At 36.8% G+C, this 14016-nt stretch overlaps 2 protein-coding genes across 4 annotated transcripts in view; one reads left to right on the top strand and one right to left on the bottom strand.

Moving 5' to 3' along the window:
- The window catches only part of SNX7 (sorting nexin 7), a 28450-nt gene extending 20924 nt beyond the window's left edge, over positions 1-7526 (top strand). Inside the window, exons 8-9 of the mRNA XM_032191888.1 lie at positions 49-201; positions 6435-7526. Coding sequence (XP_032047779.1) covers positions 49-201; positions 6435-6515 — 234 coding nt within the window. The 3' untranslated portion in view covers positions 6516-7526. The remainder of the gene's footprint in view (positions 1-48; positions 202-6434) is intronic.
- Positions 1-14016, bottom strand: part of PLPPR5 (phospholipid phosphatase related 5) — an 84752-nt gene that overhangs the window by 5136 nt on the left and 65600 nt on the right. The window lies entirely within an intron of this gene.

Genomic DNA, 14016 nt, shown 5'->3' with positions numbered 1-14016 from the left:
ACTCTACTAATTTTTTTTTTTTTTTTTATGTTTACAATTCATATTTAGTTCTCAGAAGAGATTGGGAAACTTGAAGACAAAGTAGAATGTGCCAATAATGCTCTGAAAGCAGACTGGGACAGGTGGAAGCAAAATATGCAGTGTGATATGAGATTGGCATTCGGTAATATGGCTGACAATAATCTCCATTATTATGAAGAGGTAAAACCCTTTCTCATAGCATTTTTTTTTCATTAATTATTTCAGTGGAGAAATCAATGCACTGTATCTAAAAAAGACATCTGCATCTTCGTTTGAACTTGTGTTAACTTCAGAATAAGTTTTTGTGGGCAGAAGGAGGCAGTTATCCCTAATTGACATGTTTTAAGTAAAATGTATTTTATTTGTGCCCAAGTGGTTGATCCTGAGTTCATCATCGACAGAGGGCAGTCTTGTTTTACTAACCACAAGAATTTGGAAGATATTTTTTGATTCAATGTAAGCTGCTATATTTTCAGCCTTTTGCTGTAACTGCACGAAGAAGCCCCAACATTTTACAATGATTTTGAATGAGGAAAACATTTAAATGTAATTGCTTTTCAAACAGCACATTCAGAAAGTTATTTCGCTAAGGGATTGTCGTTCATAAAATAATCAAAATTTACTGCAATAAAGAGTATCAATACAATTTTGAGCTGTCAGTACAAAAAGCTTATTACACATTTTTATAAGATACACAGATGTATGCAGTTACTATATTATTTTTTTTTATAACTGAAACTTAATACTTTGGGAAGAAAGAAAAATGGCTGAGATAAAATTTTAATTTCAACTCAAATGCCATAGCTAACATCATTGGTAAGAATTCCAAGAAATATATACTAAGCAGTAGAACTTGAAAACATTTAACGACATCTCTTTAAGTATTCTGTGAAATTTCTTCATAGGAAACATGTTGATTGAAGTGCTTATTTTGAAAATATCCCATAGATCTGGAGTTTTTTTTAAAGAACTTCTCCTTATATTGGAAAAAGGAGTACAGTTAGCTATCTATTAATCATAAATCAGTATTCTTCACAGATACACATTGATATCTGTAACTTCAAATCCCATATTCTGAACTTTCATGGCTTGAGTATTAGCCTCAGTGTAAAATCAGTGTCCTGATTTTAGAAATCATTTTGTCAGAACATAATTGAAAAGACAGAGCTCATGATCATCAAGTCTAATTAATTAGCATGCAGCCTGTGAGATGCACGGACATTGACAATCTGTTGTTACATGTAAAGATCAAAATATTTTCTGAAATCAGGCAGCAAACTTTTGGCATCCTCTCACATTTTCTTCAGTTGCTGCTGATCTCTGGCTTCTATATCATGAATATGTATGTTAAAGCAATGCTAAATATACTGGAATGTTTTGTTCATGAATGATTAGCTAAATTAAAATACAAAAATCATTCTTTCTATCTTTTTCCTGCCTAAAACTGCTTTTTGCTGAATTAGAATTTTAATTCAGACTGCCAAATCTCATAGTATACATGAAATTACTATTGTTAAGTCACAAACTGCAAAAAATGGTTCAAGTATTTTTGTAACTACTAGTGTTGTTTTTTTTTTAAATAGCCTCTGAAATACTGGACAAGTTGGTTTATATTGAAACATTATTCTTTGTTGGTGCTTTTCTTACATACTGAAATCTGCATAAAATATGTTTGCTGTTATGCGTTGATAGATCTAAAATTTAGAAAAAAATACCTTATTGGATTGGTGCATTGGTTTTAATAATAGTAAACATTATGCTAACTTGTTTGAAATGCGAGTGCTTATCATTTTGTTGTTGGTTTTAACAGAAACATTTTATTTTAATACTGACATTCAAGAGATTTCTGTAAAGTTAATACTCAGTTTGGGAGTTTAAATGTAACGTGCATTTTTTTTGGAGACCTGTGGTTACTAACAATGGTTAATTATTGAAGAAGTGATTACAGTCAGAAGCCCTTATATTACAAACTATAGGTGTTGCACTCCTGAAAACAGCAGAAAAAGAAACACTAGCATCTGCTTTCCCTGTTTAGAAGTGAAACCTCCGAAAGGGATTCTCATAATCCGTAGCATCAGAATGCAGTTTTTATGCTTTCCATAAAAAACAAAATCCGACCTTAAACACAATCTTCTGAGTAAGAATTGTTCCTTTGTTTCTACAGCTGTGGTATCACCAATCCCTTTCTGTCTCTCAGTGCTTCAGTAACAAAGGCACTAATTAATGCCCAGTGCTCCAAATTTATAGGTGCTCTTATGCAGACCCATGAGAATGATGTCTTTCCTGGGATAATGTGCAAGCTGTCTTATAATACATTTGAATATGATGCCATTTTGGTACCCAGTTACCATGACTGACCAATCACTTAGAATTCCTGTAGTTGGTCTCAAGAGTTCATAAAGTTCTTTACTGCCTGTCCTTTTCTTCCAGAAAAGAGTTGAAAAATGTTTTACTCTCCCTGTATTCAAACTTGAGGCCAGTAACATACTGTATTAAAAATGACTGTAAGTGCATTGCTAAAACAGGGAGGATTTTCTGAAATAATATGAAAAGGTTTTAATTTAAAAAGAAAGTCAGGACTTTACTCCAGTTTCTGAAGAAAACAGCATCATTTTGTTTGCCTTACAGAGAAGAGTTCTTCAATGAAGCATGTGTTGGTGCTGTACCATTTATTTTACTGCTTTTTCCCATGCCTTAGGTATGACACAACTGTCTGAAGTAGCACAGCTCAATTCAGAAGAGATGCTGTCTTCTGAATGGTTGAAATCACAAACTGTCCACAGGGTGGAGCATACAGCTGAGAAAGCTGCGTGTCACCGGGAGTCACAGAATCACAGTCTTTTCATTAAGTTAGGTATAGATATTCTGCAGCTCCCTAAGGATAAAGCATTGCTAAAACCAAAACAAGATACAAAGGAGTAGTTGTTGTTATTTAACTAGGGTGTCTGAAGTCTTCCTGGTTCATACAAGTCACCAATCCAGGCAACCAGGAATGCTGAACTTTGGCTTCAGAGAGCAAGAGTGATTAAACATTTACTACATTTTCCCTTTTTTTTCCCCCCTCATGTTTACCATAGTCTTCAGGATATTTACATCAAAAAAACAAAACAAAACAAAACAAAAACAAAAACAAAAACAAAAAACCAAAAACAAAACAAACAAACAAACAAAAAACCCATTTACTTTTCTCAGCAAATAACTTCGTTAACATATTCTATTCAGAAAAAAAACAAATATGGTTTGTGGGGATAGGACAAGGGAGAAGGGGCAATGGCTGCAAGTTAGAGCACAGGAAGTTCCGCACTGACATGTGGAAGAACTTCTTCACAGTGAGGGTGACGGAGCACTGGAACAGGCTGCCCAGGGAGGTTGTGGAGTCTCCTTCTCTGGAGATATTCAAGGCCTGTCTGGACGCCTACCTGGGCAGCCTGCTCTGAGGAACCTGCTTTGGCAGCATGGTTGGACCTGATGATCTTTCGAGGTCCCTTCCAACCCCTACAGTTCAGTGATTCTGTGATCTGAACAAGTGGGTTTTGCAGCACAATCCAAATACCAGTCAGATCTTGTAAATCCAGGAAATATACCAGAGTTTGGTTTTCCATTGCTTATAAAGTACTCTAGTAACTGCAGGAAGATTGTGGGTTATGTTTTTGTTTGTTTGTTTGTTTTCATAATGTGGAATGATATTTAATTCATTTCGGCATTGAAAGAACATGTTTTTCCTTGTGCAAGGATGCACCTTCTTTTAATGTGTAGCCTCTAATTTTGTTTTTGCCATGTCAAACTAATCCTGTTTAAATCTTTGCAGATTAATCTGATATAAAGCTAAACTTATCTTTGATAGGGTAGTGAGATTCTTATTGGCATTGACACGGCTTACTCTTTTCCAGAAACATACATTTCTTGATTTTCTTAACTATTCCAAGCCTAATTTGGTTCGTTCCTGTGATCTACATTGTCATGCAGGCACAGATTGATCCAATAAATTCATTAGGTCAAAACAATACTCCTTCCCCACTGGAGTAACTTCCCTCTAACTCCAAAGCCTATATGTATCTGTCTAGTATAAGCTGTAGAAAAATAGATGAGATTTGTTGTTTACCCTGGAGGCCTCTGTTGTGATGCATTTAACTAGTCATTTGGTTGTGTACCAAAGTCAGCTGCTTATGCATGTTGATCACATCCTACTATAGGAATTTAGGAATTCCCTACCCAGGAATTTAGTTAACAAACTTCATGTGATTTTCAAAAGCTCCCACATGGCTGTGCCAGTTTGTCTCTGTGAATGTTGTTTCAAAGCCTGGCTCCATCTTTGAACCCTCAATCATTTCAACCATAGACAGTTATTTTACATACTTTCATGAAGGCTTTAATGTTCTGCTTTTGTTTCTTTCTTTGTTTTTGTTTTGTTTTGTTGTTGTTTTGTGTTTATTTATTATTATACTAGGAATCAGCATTTTTCTATTTCTATTGACTCCGGTTTTTGTTTCCTTGCACCCAGACACTATGAAAGTGATCTTTGTCTCTCTCACACATGGAAGACTACATTTTCAGATTCTTCTCTAGGAAATATTGTCATAAAGGGTATTTTTAAGGTATCAACCATGGAAAATTAGGAAACTGGAACAGAAACACACATGGCATGTGACACATTGCTTCTGTTATCATCCCTACTACATGTTCTATTTTTATATCTCCTTTTTAGTATGATATGCAATTGTAGTATACGGAAACCTCTCACTGCTATTTCTAAAAATGGTGTTGCAGAACAGATGTGTGACCTGCAGTAGTAGGCAGACTATTTTAGGTAAAGTAGCCTTATTTAAGCACTTGCTTTTTTCATTTTGTATATTTAGGTTTCGTTATATCTTCTGTGGGGCTTTTACAAGTAATTGGATTATGAATTTCAATCCTATGCATGCACGTTTAATTTCCTGCATTTGATTTTCTTTTTTTTTTTTTTTCCTTTCTGTCTCTTTGTGAAAGCTGGCTGATCCTCTGTTCAGATCTCCATTTTTACCCTCACAGGAGAACCAAGTAAAATCATTCTGTAATAATGCTGAAGTATACATCACTAACAAAATGTCATTTATGCAGTTCATGCTTCACAATATAAAAAGCTTGAGCCTAAGGCACAGAGACCTAGTTTTGTCTTGGTATGGTTAATTATAAAACTTGTCAGCTGTAGCAGCACTGTGATGTCTGCCAGTGAAATGAGCCACTATTTCTCTTACATTTTGGAAAGTATGTTTTGGTTACATAAATTAGGATAAATAAAAACCAAGTAACTTGTATACCTGAGAAAATGCTCTGCATCTTTGTCTGGAAAGGCTTTAGTAGATTATATTTATCTGGGTAAGCAACATAGTGTGACTGCATTTTAAGACATGCATTTTGGATCAGTGTTGCAGAGATAATAGACAGCCATTTTTATATTCCAGCCAGTATATATGATATATATATATATTTAATTCACATTACTGAAATTACAGAATGGCAAGACATGAAGTTACATGGTATAAATTAAGCTGTGGTTCAGAAAAAAATGTCATTCAACAACAAGACTGTTCAATGTAAAATTATTGCATAAGTTTAGCTGTACTGTTTGTTGACAGACTTAAAATGGCAGAAACCTGGTACTTCGGTAAGAAACATCAGCAAACCATAGTGATAGGCTAGCCATGATTCTCAAGAATACTCTATGATTTATATAGGTTTGCCAAGATGCCAACACTAATTTAAACCAAACTGAACCAAAGTCATATATTTTTATTTATTTAATTTTGTTTTTGTTTTTTCCTTTTACTGACTACAGTGTTGGTGCTTCAAATCAAAACAATAGCTTATACAGTTATGAATACGTTTTTCCATTAGGAGAGAAACATTTGTTGTAAAGACGACAGTCTCCCCCCAGCCTCCTGCCTTTCTTGTCCCATTTCTTTCTCATTACTCAGGGCGGAAAGGAATTATCTGTGTGTTTAGAAAAAAATGTTTTAATTTAACTTGGAAAGAATTGAGTATACTACAGGAATCCATAGAGATTATGCAGAAACTGTGCCTGACTGTGCTTTCTGTTTGGAGGAGATCTTTGCCTGTAACTAAAGGGAGAGATTAAAGAAGGGCATAATTAATGTTAGCATCTCCCGTGATAACACATACAATTACGATGCTCACACTGTGTGCTTGTCATTATGGAAAAGTGACCTTTACAGCTCACTCAGCATGTTGGCTAACATTTTGCATATCACTGAGCTGCCTAGGAAACCATATTTTGCTCTTACCGTAGTCCCACAGAAACAGCTTGTGACAATGCATATGTATTCTGCTATTTTTTTTTCTTCTTTTTCTCCTTGGCTACCAGTTCTACAGAAATCTGTCTGCTATATTAATATGTATCTGTGTTCTTTTTTAAGTGCCTTGCTACATGGGAGTCCTTCTTAGCATCTCAAACGGTGGATCGTCACGGAGAAGAAGATTCTGAAGACAGGCCTTGAGTAGTATCTCTGCTTGATCTCTACCTTTCCATGCAGTTTCTCCCAACCAAAGAAGTGCTTTATATGAGATCAGATATATTGTTAAATATAACTGTTAAAATCAGTGAAACGCAGGAAACCAGCTTATTGAAAACTCAGGTATTGTAGCCCTGAAACACATTTTGGAACATGCTATATATTGCTTTATATTGCTTAGTTGTGATTTTACATATTTTTATGCAAGTGTTTGCATACAATTGTTTTCATACATATTGCATAACTTGGATATAAAGTATTTTAAATATGTAAAAAATAGCTCAATTTTAATAAAAAGTTTAATAAGAAAAGGCCGTCTTCATTATCCATTCTAGTCTTTAAGAAATATTTTGGTATTTTAGAGCGCTTGTTATATTCTCTTTGTTGAGTAATTGCCTATATTTGTAAAATTACATAGTGTAGTCTGCAAGGAGCAATTTAGGATTGTTTTAATAGATTGTTCTAGTCACCCCATGGCAAAGTGGCATGGGAAGATGCTGAACCTGTTCTGTGAGATTAATACTGCTTTAAAGTCCTGTTAATTCAGTTTTCAGTTTGCAGCATTTACTCGTCTATTAAGCATCTCATTTGACGTTTTTAAAAAGATAAAAAAATGATAGTTCATGAAGCAGACTATTTCTACATTGATATGTTTGTCAAAGCACTCATCCTGCCAACACAAGAACTTTGGAGTTTGCCAGATCAAGGCCGATCGATAGCCTTTTACTCCCACAGCTGACCTGCCTATAATACTTAACTTCTTCCCTCTTTGGATGGCTGGTATGGAAGTGAAAGAGAAAAAAAAGGAAAAGAGAGTTTTGCTATGATTCACTAGCGCAGTATGCACTGACATATTCCAGTCACTGAACTCTGTCAGCCTGCAGTTCTAACTCCTGTAGTTGTTCTCCTTGGCAGTTACGGTGTGAGCAAGCCTAAGTCAGAGTTTGAGAAGAACAAGTGCCATCCTCACCATGGCTCTGGCCTCGTGAAGCAGCACGGTGCCAGCCTTTGCCTGGTTTTGGTGATACTCTGTGATCCTGCTTCTGTCATTCAGACAATGACTGCAGTTGTTCAGCACTTAGCTGCACTTGGGTGGCTGTGGACCTGTCCAAGCAGGACATTCAGCTGATGAGTCATTTTGTGCCTTCGATCTTAAGCAATCTAGATTACGAGTCCAGCCTTTTTAGCAGGCTTTACTTTTTACAGGGACGGCTGGTCCCATGCTGCCCCATGAAGCCTTAATGAAAATTTAGATCAATCTCTTTGAGCTATAATATTATAGCAGGGAAGATGCTTGTGAAATCCTAGGGGAAGCTCACATCTCTCCCAGCCTGGAAAACTTGCAGGAGCTTGCCAGCTGTACAGACCAGAGGCAAGTCAGCATCAGGATGGAGCAGGGCCGTGCCATGGGGTGCCCTGTCCCGCTGTGCTGGCAGCAGGTGCTCACAGGAGGCAGGGAAGAACCACATGGCAGTGCCATGCTCTTTCTCCAGCATATCCTTGCTGTGATTATTATTATTTTTTTTAACGTCAGAGCTTCTATCAATGTGCTTAATAGTGGTTAATGCCTTTCCTTTTTTTTTTTTTTTTTTTTTTCTTCCATCTAACTTTTTAGGATTTACCACATTGAATTAGGATTTACCACACGACCTTCTACTAAAGCCATTCCGTATCTGCGCTCATTGTTGCTGCTTTCCTCTGTATTTTCTCATTCTGCTGCAACCAGTGGTCAAAATGCAGGCACACCAGAAATGTCCACATTCCCATAATTGTGCTTTGATTTTTTTCCTCATTCTTTACTATTTCTGATTTATTTTTTAAAGTACCAGTGAATGCTAAGTTGCTATTTCATAACATTATGTGCTATTCTGAAGGTTACTAAATAATTTAATTTTCATCAGTGTGTATTTATAGGAGAATTGGCTTTTCCCCAGTGAGCATTAATTTGCATTTATTAATTCTGAATTTTGCCTGCTGTTTTTAGCTCCTAATCTCTCAGTAGTATACAATCCTATAAGCAGGATTCCTACAAGATAGGCAGCAGTAGCACTCTGAATGACAGAGAAGAGAAAGTTCAAGAAAGTGAGCCTGAACAGGCTTACCTGGAAGGATATGAATGTTTAAGTGTAACAAAAAATTAAATAGCATGCCTAAGCTCCTGTGAGAAAAGGCAGTGTCTGGTTAGTTGGGATGGGAATACCAGTGTCTGTTGCATTGATTTTTACCTGCATGTTCTGCCAGAGCAGAGAGCTGTTCTCTAAGGTGTTTGGAAATCAGAGCACCAGGAGGGATTTTGCATCCTTAGTAAAAACTGGGCTGCAGTTCGTCATGTTTAGGCTTTATTTTTAATTAATTTTCCTCTTTAGCTAGGCCATAAGTTATGGGAAAAGACCCACTAGCTATGTAGAGGCTTTCTTGTGATTGAGTTGTTATTTTTCTGATTTTCTGATTTTCTATCATGATTTTCTGATCATGATTTTTCTATCTCGATTTTCTGATTTTCTATCATGGAAAAACAAGGTCTATTGTTAAGTACAATCAAATGTTCTCTTTGTGTTGTGCAAACAGTTACTATTTTAGAAAACATACTGTGTCTTTAGCCCTGTTTCCAATGACTGTTAATGTTATGGAGTCTCAACTTCCTTAGGCAACTGCTTAGAAAAAGCTTAAACTATTCTTAAACTCATAACCAACCTGCTTATACTTTGGATTTTCTTTCAGCTGTTTTCAGATAGCTTTGTACAGACTGTTAGAGCCTAGCCACTTAAGATGATTTCTGAAGTGCCAGGAGTCTGACTAAGAATTCAACTTTTAGCTGCTTACAGCAAAAAAGGTTCAGTCTGGTCACCTCTATTTTCCTTCTTCAAATTTGCCCTCTGAAATTAAACACTGAAAAGGTGATTCTAATTGTCTAGAAAAGAAGTCAGTGTAAAACCAGTGTGAAGTCTTAGTGTATCGTGTATCTGTCTGCAGAGAGCCCCAAACAACAGCTCTGAGAGCTAGAAAGTTTCCCATCCAGTGGTGTTTTTTTTTTTTTTTTTTTTTTTTTCTCTCAAATTTATGCGGGGGTACTTTAAAAACATTATTGTTTTATTGTAAAACAGAAAATTCAGCCTGCATCTCCACTTTCCTAGCTAGGTAATCACCACCTAGAGAATATATAACCGCCACAGCTTACGAGTTTCTTCTGGCAACCAGAAGCAGTGGTTCATAATGAGTTTTATTTATATCTGGTCTTGACAACTTGTTACAAGTATTTGCCGGGACCAGTGAGTTCTGGTGGGCAGAAGGATGTCTGGGGAGGGGGGGGAACTGCTCTGCAGTGCCCCAGCTGTACCTTCCAGAGGTTTCTGGGCCCAACAGTTCCAGTTTTCGCACTGATGCCTTTTTTTTTGCCCACTACCAGAAATAAGAGCATTGGTAAGTTGTCATGAGTTACTGGTCAGGTAATTTTGCCCATTACAACATTTTGAACTTATGTACAGACACTTGGAAGGCACAAGTCAAATGATTATTTGAAAGAAAGAAAGAAAAAAATATAAAGAAAAAGCTGCCTTTTCCTCTGAACTCAACATGCAAATCTCAGCTACTGGTTAACCACAACCAGCTTCCTCACACAGTATTGTTGCTGCACGGCCAGCATGGCTGCCGGGGTTACTTTCTGTGGTCTGTGGCTTGACCATAAAGAGGAAGATACTCAAGACAAGAAAAGGTCATTTGTTGAGAATATGCATCCTCTTTCTATGCTGGTGCTTCGTATCTGCAGCCTATAAACAATGCATTTCTCTTTTCTGCTAGATTGAAAGCACATACAAAGAAATGACCAAAAGGTTTCTCAGCAACCTAACAGGAGCTGTCACCAGTGCAAACTGTCACTAGCAAAGGTAAAGCAGAGACTGCTTGTACTGCTAGGGCATCACTGGCTCACGGCACTGAATGGTTGGTGATGGTTGCCTGGTGCAGACTTCATCACTACTAGGGCTGAGCTCTAAAAGAATGTCTTTGTTTCAAATATAATGGAAATAATGATGAAAAAAAATGATGTTAATTTTCCTACAGGCAAAAAGCTCTACTTTGAGTTTTAAAATTTTTGATCTAGACTGTGGCATGACACTGGGTTTTCAGCAGGAATAATTCCTGTGATAATTGTATTGCTTACAAGGTTAGTTAAGGAATAAGCATTGTTACGTCTGCATTAATAATTAACCACAAGTTGCAAGTAAGCCATTAACTGTCAGATCCAAACTTCCTTGCAATCGAGGCAATGTTGATGCCCTGTAGTGGGTAGGATTCACTGGTCCTTAAGTGTTACAACAGTAAGCCAGCTTAAAGGCAACTCAACTGCCTGTCTGAGCAAACTAACTTCTTTATTCAGAAATATGTGGTTGCAATATGTTCTAATGGGAAATTATTTAATCCTTAGCATTACTGTAAATAAAGCATCTCACAAGGCTCTTTGGCAAATGATTTTTTTTTTTTAATTATTATTTGAACTCTATAATTGTGTTCATTTCAATCAAGTTAAGCTTTCATCAGGTGTTGAAAACCTTGTCTCTAAAATGAGAGCTGAACAGGAGGCTCTATATATGTACAAATATCACAAAGTTTCTCACTTTTACGTAGAGAACTGTTTGGTCACTCAGTTACAAGCCAAAAACAGTTGTCATGAGCAACTGCATCTCTTACACAGGAGCCCGTAAGAATTGCTGGGGCCCCACAAAGCTTGTCCTGACCCTGTAACACTGCTGAGACTGCCTAGATGAGCAGCAGCTCATTGAAGTTTCAAGACGCTAACACTTTTTTTCATCTCTTTACTGCTTGATACTTCCATATACCCTGTCTCTACATGTATCTCAGCACAAGAGTCCAAAGCTTCTAGCTAATAAAATCAAAAGAGGGATGATTATGCGGTTCCCTTTCAACCTAAAAAAAATAAAAAATAAAAAAAATAAATTTTATGAATCTATAAAATAAAGCAAAAATAGAGAGTAATTCTATAAAGAGAAAAACCATTACAGGAATTTAGTACATTATTGCCTGATTTTGTCCACTAACAATACCTTGTGCAATAAACAAAAAACCTGGCAGATACTCTGTTTGCTGACAGTAATGGAAGGCTAAAGCAAGGATAGAGAAAGATTTAATCCATTTGCAATTGGGTTCAAGAGAAAATAGCTAAGTCAGAATAGCTCTCTGGAGGCTATGTGCTCATTCACTAACAGGACAGTACGGATTTTGTAAGCAAATTAATTGTGACAGCTTAACATAGTAAAGGCAATTGTTCAATATTTATTGGTGCCTTTCAGCATGTCGTTTCATTCCTATGATTCCACATATTTTGCTACTATTACATTGCATGAAAGAAAAATAATGGAGAAATATAAAAGGAGAGATGCAAAGCAGGAAAAGCAACTAATTTTGTATTTTTCTGGGATGACGATCATGCACTGTTAGAGGCACACATTTTTAGACTGCATGCAATTCTTAGAAGAGTTTAAAAATATAATACAAATGTAGTTGTGCCTCATTTTTTTCACTGATCAGTATAGCTAATGAAGAAATATAGTTCTGCTGAAGACTGAAGGTCTTATTCTAGCCTTCTCTCCATTTCTGAGTTATTGCTGAAGGAGAAAGACTCTCAGTAAAGAAAAGCATCGGCTCTATCCAAAATATCTAATATTCTGGGGCAAACCAGCAAGTCTTACCCAGCTCCTGTTAGAAAATCCACAATTTCTTTTTTTTCCCACCCTCCTCTTAACTTGCCTTTCCCTAAGAGCTGCAGAGCCACTTCCCGCAGTTCACGCGCTGCTTCCTGCTCAGACCCAGCTCCTCTCCCAGGCTTCACAAGGGCTTTTGCAGCCACGTTCGGAGAGGGGACGAAGATCCCTGACAGAGGCTGGGGGCCTGCCGTGCCGGGCAAAGGAACCCCTGCCTCGCCGAGCTGCAGCACTGCTGTGGGATGAGGGAAAGGCTGAGGAACAAAAGGATTGCTCCTGTGCTTGGTCACATTGCTCAAGGGAGATCACGGGTCATACTACGAAGACAGAGGTCTATACATATATATATATATACACACATTGTAGTCTATACATAGATTTGGCAATATAAAAGAACAGAATATAGGATGGAAAGAGAAAATATCTTGTATACAATTAAAGGATATTTGTTTTAATAGTTTAAATTACATTTAGCATAGTTTTTAACCCCTAATTCAAAATGTTCTTGTTCCTTATTTGCATGGATTGCTACATATACCGGATGTGTGTTGCATCTGAAGTTTTAAGGGTTGCTATGGGAATTCTAGCATCCCTGCTCAGAAAGTCATCTGCACCTTGACAAAGCTGATCATCATTATTGCTATACATAGTCATCTGCCCTTAGAATCACTTACTGCTGATCTTTATGGAAAGAAATATTATTTCATGTCTGGTTTTTATTGTGTCATCTCATTTATCAAAAGTATTTATTTAGAACAACAATATTGCAAGGTTGTGAAGATTTTCCTTGGGAGTCCCTCTCCAATAACACAGACCAGATATTATATTGTTCCAATTCATTATTTGTCTACAGCTAGTTTATAGCATGCATGTAGGATCACACATACAACTCCATAAAATGGCAGCCAAGTGTCACCTAGCACCACCATGTTCCCATGCAGCTGACATTTAGTTCACTCATCTGTGTGGAGAGCTGCTCAGTGCAAGAAATATTTCATTGTTAGCTTTAGCTTTTAAAAAATATGAGACCAGTTCAGAGCAGAATTGAGTTTCCTAAGTAATTCTAACTATGCAAATGTATTTATATTGTGCATCTTGTTTTTTTCTCCATTCATTCATTCATTCTGGGATATGTGAGCATTCCTGATGTGATTGCTGACCATTCCATCATTATGCTGTGATCCAGAATCCACTGAAATGAATGAAAAGACCAAAGACTGTGTTCTGATGTTCTAATACACTCTACCATTTAAGCAACATTCAAATTATTAATAGTATTTGGGGAAAAAATGCTCATTAAAAAGAAACTGGAGCAGAAAAATATAATCAGTACCTTGACTTCACTCTTAGTGACCACAGCATTTTGCCATTTGTTAAAAAAAGGCTGGGGGGGGGGGGGGGGGGGTTTGGAGAGGGCAGCATTTTCCATTGTCTCCTAAGTATCTCAGCTGTTTTCTAGCAGTAGCAACATGTGTTTAGAAGGAAAGCCATAAGGCGTTAATTATAGGGCAGTGTAACAGCTACAAATGCATATTCTACTGCAACATGTTCTCCAGAAGGATGTAATCAATTCACACTGTTTTTGAATGATGTTTCATATTGTGATCTTGTAAACAGATCTTAAAATAGCCAGTTTATAAAGAAAGCTAAATCTCTATAATCAGGAGAGCTTTTCTTTTCTTCCAAATTAACCCTAAAAGAAAAGTAAGAAGATGGAGGTACAGCGGTTTGATTTTGAACCCCCTACTGAGCTAAAAGAATGTGAATAA

Source organism: Aythya fuligula, chromosome 8, assembly GCF_009819795.1.
Source record: "Aythya fuligula isolate bAytFul2 chromosome 8, bAytFul2.pri, whole genome shotgun sequence".
In the NCBI taxonomy this organism is placed as follows: Eukaryota; Metazoa; Chordata; class Aves; order Anseriformes; family Anatidae; genus Aythya; species Aythya fuligula.
This window is presented reverse-complemented; position numbering and strand designations above follow the sequence as displayed.